General features: G+C 41.3%; 1 protein-coding gene across 1 annotated transcript in view; it reads right to left on the bottom strand.

Moving 5' to 3' along the window:
• Positions 1-1093: 1093 nt before the first annotated feature.
• Positions 1094-9877, bottom strand: part of SH2B3 (SH2B adaptor protein 3) — a 151444-nt gene continuing 142660 nt past the window's right edge. The window contains exons 8-9 of the mRNA XM_083151417.1: positions 9669-9840; positions 1094-7857 (exon numbers count right to left, since the gene is read on the bottom strand). Of these exons, the coding sequence (XP_083007543.1) occupies positions 7550-7857; positions 9669-9840 (480 nt within the window). The 3' untranslated portion in view covers positions 1094-7549. The remainder of the gene's footprint in view (positions 7858-9668; positions 9841-9877) is intronic.

Below are 9877 nucleotides of genomic sequence, written 5' to 3' on the forward strand. Positions count from 1 at the left end.
ATGGTGAAATGTCGACATGACATTGGTCAACATTTTTTTGTGTCATTATGTCTTAAAGCCAAATTAGTGGCAAGGTGTACCCTCGTGGGCTTGGTTCACACACCCTGCTTTGGGCAATGGGCCTCACTCTGCTCCCACTGCGCACGGCAGAAGCTAATATTCCCAATCATAGTCTACATCAATCAGAGTCCATGGTAATAAGGGTAAATAATAAAGTTGACTTTTTCTAAAAAATAAAGCAAAAACCCCCCCTTGTGTCGACCACATGCGTATTTACCATTGTTACGTCAACCTTTTTAACCTGCCAGCAATAAACACAACCTTTTCCCGTTTACCATTTAGGGTCAATCTATTGCCGGTCTATCTTTGTATATATCTATTAACCAGAAACCATTGCTTAGCCCTCTGCTATGTACTGTACTGCAATGTGCTCAGTTCTTTCCTATCCTTTATGTAAACAGAGGTAGGTTTACTATGCGGCATTTTCCAAAGCCACAACATCTTTTGGCTGCTGGATTTAAAGAGGCAATAATATTACATAGAAAACACATCTGCTATTTAATATGATTGTCCCTTTGATTCCAGCGGTTGAATGATCACACCAAAAACTCGGAGTGGTTGGCACCAGTGCTGCCATGTGGCACCTGTATTTATCTTGTGCCATGTTTCAGCACTGCTGTTTGGGAGCATGTGTGCTGCTATAAAGACTACTTCACCTGTTTACCCAAGCAACTCGATATACATATCTTGATATATTATTCTTCAATATGTGTATTATACATATTACAAAATCTAAAAGTACATACACACTAGATGATAAATTAAACGATATGCACGATAATATTTTTGCACATGTTGTCTAGTGTGTATGCACTATATCGTTACTGATGTGCCCTCCCACAGGTCATTAGCGATGTCCTCCATTGTCTGTACATGAGGATAACCGAGGATAATTGCCAGTTGGAGCCATGCTAAGGAATGCAACAGGGTCCCCACTCCCGCCATCGGAAAGTGTATATGCACTTACTGATACCGATACTTTTGGTCCCGCAGCGCACAACATTGCTGGATACACATATGGTCTAATGAGTACTTCGTTTTAGTATTTTATTTTCACTTACTACACATTTTAATAAATAATTTATACATTTAAAATATAGGTTGCCTAATATAAAAGTGCAACTAGCCACATATATATGTAGAATTGTATGTTATTTCATATTTTTTATGAAGGGAAACAGATCCTCTTCTGATCACAAATCTATTTGAGAAGTTTACATATGTTAATAATTTCAGGGCAATAGTCAACTTGTACTCTAGGTTTAGTGGTCCTTAATACATCTCCATCCAAGGGCATAACTACAACAGGTGCAAGGAGTGCAACTGCTATGGGGCCCAGGGCTAAGAGGGGCCCGTCTTCCCTGTCAACGTAACATATGCTATATACATTTTTCACCATTAGGTGGTATAAGAGACCCTTACAAAGCTTTGCTATGGGGCCTACAAATATACTCTGTCTCCATCTCTCAGTAACTGTTATTTGTAAGTTGTTAGGGCATGACTGCATGGTGTACAGCTTCCATTTATATTTATCATGGAATGCAAACACCTATGTCTTATTTTTTTTTTTAAGCAAGTAAATGGCTATATTGCCAATGAAGCATGTAAGTAAGTTTTAGATTTGTAAAAAGGATACAGTATCCTGTATGTGTTAATACTGAATGAATATTTGTAGTTGGATGAATTGCTTGGAATGGTCATGCATTTGTGCATACTGTGAATTTTCATAATAATTCCTTAAAGAGATCATTTCTGGGGAAATAAGTCCCCCTTATCTCTACTGAGAATGAGATCATGCCAGATTTTTTTATAGAAAACAATCCGAAGGCTCCCCAGAGACAGAGAAGATATGACAAATATAAAATAATTTAGAAAAAGCAAACAACTTTAAACTACATTATCAGCATGGAGGTGTCCTATCCTGGGTCTGCCTACATAGTATTCAGCAACTACTGTATTTTGTATATTGGTTGTCTCTTATTATATGATTGAAGACTCCAAGTGCAGTGTTCAGCTTCCAACATTTTTCACAGCAAAATTATTGGGGATATTTATCAAAGCTTGGAGATAAAGTGGAGACATATGAAGTACCAGCTAATCAGCTTCTAGTTGGCATGTTACACACCATGGGGCAAATGTATTAAGCCTGGAGAAGAAATAAAGTGGATATAAAGAGAAAGGAGATAACGAACCCAACTCCCAACTGTCATTTTCAAACACAGTTCAGGCTGGTGCTTTATCTCCTTTCACTTTATCTCTTCTCCTTGCATAATGCCCCCCGTGTTTGAAAAAAATGACAGGAGCTGATTGGTTCATTTTTCTCTCTCTACAACAGGGGTAGCCAACTCCAGTCCTTGAGAGCTACCAACAGTTCCCATTTTACAGACAACCTAGCTGCTGCACAGGGGCACGCATTACTCATGGACACATTTTAAAAGATTCACAGGTGAAGCTAATTACTTCACTTGATTCTGTGAGGAGAATTGGAAAACATTAACTGTTGGTAGCTCTCGATGACTGGAGTTGGCTACCCCAGATCTACGGGCTTGGATTATGCTCCCCTATGTCTATTGTATTCTACAGTTCCTGCTCAGAGGAAATATGTTATACATGGAAAGCATAAAAAAAAAAAATCAATTCAAAGTAGTTGTAAACAGGCCTTGCAGAGATTCCCAAGCAAAAAGAACTTAGTGTACAGACACTGTAGAAGTTTGGAGCTGTACAGCAGAAGAGCAGAAGGGGTTAACAAAATGAAATTGAGGTAAAGTCCTGGAGTACATCGTGCTGCTCAGACTGTTGCTTGAACATGTATGTGAGATGACTGATTATTAGTATTTGAAATGATCTATTTTCATTAGCACAGCTGGATATTATACTGTGGCCTGCCAAGAAAATCTCTCAGAAATGTGTGTGGTTACTTCCTCTTCCGATTGCCATTTTACAGCCAAAACCAACAAGAGTTATAAAAAAAAAAAAAAAGACAACAGACAAGAAGAGATGGTGTGTTGTGAGAACAACGGAAGAAATAGGAGTTTTATGTATTTCTGCCATGTGATGGTGTATTTGTGTGCATTACTTTCATTCATGTCATCAGGTAGAGTTCATTTGTGCTACTACTGGTATTACAAACATCTTGGACTATATTCACGTAGCAGCGGCTTTTGTAAACCGCTACTTCTCTATAGGATTGATGTGAAATTTTAAAGTGACACTAACATCAAGTGGAAAGCCCAGCGTGGTTTCATGAAATGTTATTGTCACTTTACATTTTCACCTTAAAGCCACCACTTCATAAATATAGCCCTTGCTGTGTTTGCTTCAATAGATATTGCATCCAAAGAACAGCTTTTGTTATATCACAGGTCTTCAAATTAGAAATAGGTTTGCTTTGGGATAAAGAAATGTAGCTAAAAGACAGAGAAAGAAGCAAAAAACAGTAAAAGGAGGGCAGATACAACTGGGAAGCCTCCTATACTAGTTTGCACATACAGCCTTCTGACTGCAAGTCAGCTGGCACCAGTATTCTTTACGGCAGGCCTGGTCAACCTGTGGCTCTCACATCCCAGTATGCTTTGCTACAGCTTTAACACTCCCTTTCTGCAAAATTGTATGTTCTATGGGGAAAGGACTGCAAAAAAGAAATATGCACCCCGGCACTAGGGGTTCTTTAAGGGCTTCCTCCTCTCCGGGAGAGGACAGGAGAGAAGACTGTCAGTATGCTTCTGGGGCAAAATCATCATCAAGCCCCACCCCCAACCACTAGAACCGCCACAATTTGCGGGCCCAGGGGGGGGGGGACGGGCTAAAATGCCATCAATTTGCATATTTTAGCACCGCCCCGTCCACATGCACCCGCGAATGTTGGTATTTAAAAGGCAGGGTACGAGGAGGCGGAGGGAAAGTGGGGGACTCCAGGGGCTTGCCCACCCTTTCAGGGGGGCCGGCAGGTTTTCGGGAGCCATCCGGCCTTTCCGGCAGAGTAGGCAAGTATCATGTGCAGGCATTTGATAATCGATTTGATTGGGAATTCGCAATGAATTCGGAATAACCCCCTATATTGGCAGCTGAATCTACATTGTGAACCGCATGGGCACCGGTGCACCAAACACAATTATTGGGTCAATGTTTTTTCAGGTTGGCCAGAAATTAGATCTGGACACAAACATTCCTCTTCTTTGGGTACTTATATATGTTAGTTGGGCGCCCACAATAGTTAGTACGCTCATACCCCCCACTATCCATGTCGGCATGGAGTTGATTTTATATAGTGTGGCGAGTGTACGCGGAAAACTAAGCAAATAGCTTCCATGTTTCTGGACAAATCATAGTATGCTTCCTATTTATCTATAGAGATTGCTATGTTAAAATTATTTTTTCAACAGCCACAGTGGAGAGAGCCATTTTGTTGTGCTGAGCTATAATGCAAGATATCAACAAACACCTCATTCTTCGATTACTCATAAATCTTCAAAATGGCTGCAACGTACTGTAGATGATGAATTCAGTAAAATAAAAAAGAAACACAAAATACACTTGTATAAAATGAAAATAGTTGAAGGGAATATTGTTTCACTATCATAACACAGGTTTTCAGCAGGAATTTGAACAATGTATATATCTCTGGTTGTGAAGAGCTGACTGGCAACAAAAACATCCGTGCGGAAATCTGGTCTGGACTTTATTAGCATCTTAGCTTTATAACCTTTTTAAATTATTTTATTATGAATGGACCTGGTTGACCACAGATTGCACTTACTTCCATCAACCTCATGTATTGTGTTTTAGACATGTCTGAATATTTTAGGCAGTGTTGTAATAACTTCTGTATACATTTTTTCCATGTTGCAACTATGCATTCATAATTTGTGGTTCTTTCTTCACAGTATCCCATAAAGAATTCTTATTTTACTGACCTTACCCCTACATACATTTTAGCTGCTAATCTCAGCAGGCATTCCTAGCAAAGCACTATTTCCAGTGCTGCCTCTGTCAGGTGGTTTACCAGTAAGTAACCGCGCTGCTGAAAACTTCCAGCATGCTGCATTTAAAACAATGCAGACTGACATTATGCACATTCCACACATATTATATAGTACACGTTTGAGTGATTGCTTTAGAGCTGGATCACACCAATGCCTTTTATGTTCCAACAAAATAGCATCTAAGCAAACCCGTGAATCTTTTCATACTTTTGTCGATGTCAAATTAGAAACACGTGGAACAGATGGAAAGTGCACATATACTGTAGGTATGAAAAATAATCTTTTAAGAAAAATGTGTTTTTTTTTAAATTTAATGCTGTTTTCAAGTATAAACTAGTGCATGCATACTGCATTATAAATGCACGGGAATAATAAGCCTATTGGTGCCCACACCCAGGGTAATGTGCTCTGTGCGTTTTGAACTAGATCGCATCGCAACTTCGTTAAAAAAAAAAAAAAATGTGATGTGCGGGAATGCGCCTTGCAAAGCAGCATTGCTCCGTGTATGGGCACCATATGCCCTGTCTGTCCACATCCTTACAACATAATAAAATAGTGCTTTGATTTATTTAGTACTGACCATTGGGAAGACGTAAGGCCCATACACACTGGGCGACTTTGAGCTGAAAGTCACTCAAAACAGCATATTTTGAGCGGCTTTCAGCTCAAAGCCGCCCATTGTGTATGCCCCGGTGATGAGCGATGCTGCACGCTCCCGCAACATCGCCGGGAAAGCCGTTCATCTGCTAGTAATACCAGCAGATGAGTGGATTTGAGGACAGCTTTGCCTAGTGCTGCGCTATGCAACGCCCCCCCCCCCCCCCCCGCTGTTGGCACAGGGCAGATATCAAGTCATATAATTATATTAATGCGTCAGAAGAGAAAGTTAGAAAACTACTTTTAATTTAATATGTGAACTTGTCTTTTGACAGATAGAGGGGTGTTCAATCCTGGTACCTATTTCCACTGGGCATGTCTGCAACAGGTTTGCCACCCTACAGAGGTGAATCTGTATTGTTGGAAACGGCCGCTGGCTTGTCAAATCCATGGCCGTTTCCAACTTCAGCGCCTGTTTTTGCCAATGCCGGGACTTTCCGACTGGTGGAATATATTCCGCTACTCAGAAGAAGGGAGCCCACATTCAATAGGTCGAATGACATTCGACCTAATAATGTCGATGAAAACAGCGGCCAGGATTGAGTACCCCCCTATATGTACACACAATATAAAACTGCCCTGCTTAAATAAAATGTGACAAGGAAGCACTGCTGTACGTGTCCTGTGTCCTGACTACATAATGCTTATCATCAAAAATGACTGGTCCTCTATGGGACCAAGAAACCAACTGTAGGGCACGAACACTCGTCTTACCCTAGTCTAAGGCACAATTACTATAAGGCACAAAGGCTGTGCACACAGCTACACTTTAAGATGTAAATTACATAAATAAAATCCCTCATCTTGATTCAGTAGCTGGATATGATTTCTGTGCTGACACCATAACATGGCTGTTGTATCCTAAATGGAACTAATTAATCATCTATTCCATTAGCCAATTTCCTAGTCAGTCCTAGTGGAAGCTGTCATATTCTGCACTTACTCAGTTGCGTTATTTCACACTTACTAATACTTTAAAAACCAATTACAGATGGGGCTGCCTAGGTCACCATAGAGGTGTTGCTGACCTGTCATCTCTTGCAAAAAAAAGCAGCAACAACTTAAGGGGCATATTCAATTAGCCGCAGTGTTTATCCCACAGCCAATTGTTGTCACTGGCCGATTCAAATAGACGTGGGAACCTCTCATGCTGATTACTAGAGGCAGGAATTTTCCGCGCTTAAGGAGATGAGAGGAAATGTTTGTTTAGAATACAGGTTTTGCATTTCAATGCTAGGGGAACCCCATTGATTCCATATTTTATATGAAATGAATAGATTACTGCACTTTATCCCAATAACTATTAATTGAATAGCTTTGCTCTGCAGTGCATGATCGATTAGCTGTAGGGTAATCATGCAGCTAATTGAATATGCCTCAAACACTCCTGTTACTAACAGCACTGCAGGCCCACAGGTAAAAGTTACAGAAAGACTAGATTTTTTTTTTTAAATGTAGCTAAATGTATGGAAGTGGGGCAGCTGCTATCATTAACATTTGTGTAGCATGGAAGAACCTGGTTAATCCAAGCACCTCCTGCAACTGGAAAAGTTCACAACTACCTTTGTAAACAGTAATAAAAACAAGCTGATAAGTTACTAACAACTTAACCCTTCACTGCACCCAAGACCAGTACAGGCCTAGCAGGCAGGAGACAGAAGGGCCCTTTAACAGGCCTAATACAATAACACCCAGTGGGGATGTACAACTTCACTCATCCCTGCAACATAAGGCAATAATAAAAAATAAAAACAGATTACATTCTTGGTTTGATCAGCATGTGTTAAGGCTTTTGTGATTGTAGGAAAGTAAATATGTCAGTTCAATATTTACAGCACACAACTGCATTGTCATAGAGGTGTGTAAGGATTGTCTATTGCTCGCATGTGGCCCCTCGAGGAAGATTCCATCTCGTAGTCGGACTCCCTCTGACCGGATGACTGCGCCCTGCCAGACTCACTGCGCAGAAAGTTCCGTGCCAACTCTCCTGGAGGTGGAACCAGGTGGAAAATCTGCTCAGAGTAGGAGCTGGGGTGAATGTCCTCTGCATAGGGATGTCGCAGTAGATTTGGTTGTTGGAAGTGGGAGACACTGCGCTCTGAACTTGACCTCTGGATTGGCAATGGGAACAGTAAGGTACTGACTGTGGGGATGTGGTCTGCAGGAGGGAAAGACAATAGTCAACTACCAAAATGGTTATCATCTATTCTACTATATTTTGTTTATTAACATACAACTTAAATAACTAGCCAAAATTCAACAGAAGATGTTTATTGTATTTCAAATGAACCCTGCTTTGCTACGTACAACAATGTGTAGTATGTCATCTACTGATGGGTGGTATATGTCACTCAAAAGGGTCTACACACGGGACGACTGCTCAGCAGCACACAGCTCTGGGAAGCGATGTGATCTGTCGGTGCCAGTGTCCTCCGGCGAGAACACTGGCCCTGACCTGCGATTAAGTAGATTTATCCAGCATGTTTGATATTAATCGCTGTGCGATAGTGACTTGCGGGGCCGTGCAGCGCTATCGCTATGCCCCTACACACAGAGTAATGTAGGGGCATTTTTTAAGTGATCTAATGAGATCGCTTAGAAAATTCCCTGAAATTGCCCCTTGTGCAGGTCCCATAAGTTATTGCTGCTCCACAGAAATACTGACGGATATCAGCAGCATATACCGAAAACAAAATGAAATGAGAACCGAGCAGTTGTAGTCTGCCCATATTTACCAATACAAATTGTCCATGTTCACTTCTGTCAATCATTTTGAAAGTGTTCCATGGATGTGTGCAGATACTGTGCATTTGGTACAAGGTGAGTATGGGGGAGAATACACTACCCCTCTGCAAACACTTCAGCTCATCTAATAGATAGCGTTATTGTCTGAGAAACATCTGAACTTCCAAGGTCCTCAATGAATCGATTCAGTTATGGGATGAAAACCCAAACAGCGAATTCAGAGCAAAGCGCAGCTGCAAGCCAAATAAAACTGCTCTTTCTGTGAGCAGACATTTGGCGGCATGCGGGGCACAGCCTGAGACGTGCCTTGTTTTCTGGGCTGATAAAATTAGATCCTCTTCTCACTTTAATAAATCAATACATAAATAAAGGACATTACTTTTAATACTCCAAAATAAAACCCAAATTGTGGCCATCATAATTAAGAGGCAGACAAATAATGATTTTATATTTTATGGTTATGTCCGCATACAGGTATTCCATGAATTATTTACCTGTAAACTCACATTGCAGGAGTTTGGCATTTTATAACTAAAGCTGCTTTGATTTCTTCTGAAAATACAAAACTTTCAATTTATCAATAACCGATGGTGCTATCTAGACACACGTTGTAGTATGGTGGATAATAGTGAAGTCATGCCGGTTTAAAAAGGGATGCAGTTATAATCCCGGCGTTCATATCCTGACGCCGGAATCCCGACACTTTCTCCCTCTGTGGGTGTCCACGACACCCATAGAGGGAGAATAAATTAGTGGCGACCGCAGCGAGCCCGCAAGGGGGGGCGCGATCCACGTCCCCCTTGTCGGGATTCCGGAGTCGGGATTTTGAACGCCGGGATTCTGACCGGCGGGATTTAACAGGCCTAATACAATAACACCCAGTGGGGATGTACAACTTCACTCATCCCTTTAAAAACAACGGTGGCACTTAATACATTCCAGGGTGGAGAAAAACTTGCACAACAAGAATTTTTTTTTGACAAGAATAGGAGGCACAGTGTGGTACATTAATGACCTGCAGTTGGTGCAGACAGAAATTAATCACTGGTCCCTCTCCATTTCACTGAGTTTAGCACCCGAAAAACTGAAGTTCTGGCTGACAGAGTCATTTGGAAACAATGTTACCGTTACATCGCCTATACTGAGTGGTAGTAGTTTGGTGTACTGTACACAATGTGTCAGGTAAACAATCTAGCACTGAAACATAAATGGGCGACATATCACCTTGTGCATGAACAGCTGCCACCACGTAACTAGACAACTTCACGTCTCCGGCAGCTCCAGACTCAAGTGGAATTGGGTGCAAGCGGAAGTAGTAAAGCATTTCTACCACAGATAGGAAGCGGAGGTGCTGGATCCGACACTGGCCCCTTTCTGTCAGTGTGAGCCGTAAGTGCTAAAATACATAATGGCATCATTAAGCATCACATTTT

This window comes from Crinia signifera, chromosome 1 (assembly GCF_055691185.1).
Source record: "Crinia signifera chromosome 1, ASM5569118v1, whole genome shotgun sequence".
NCBI lineage: Eukaryota > Metazoa > Chordata > Amphibia > Anura > Myobatrachidae > Crinia > Crinia signifera.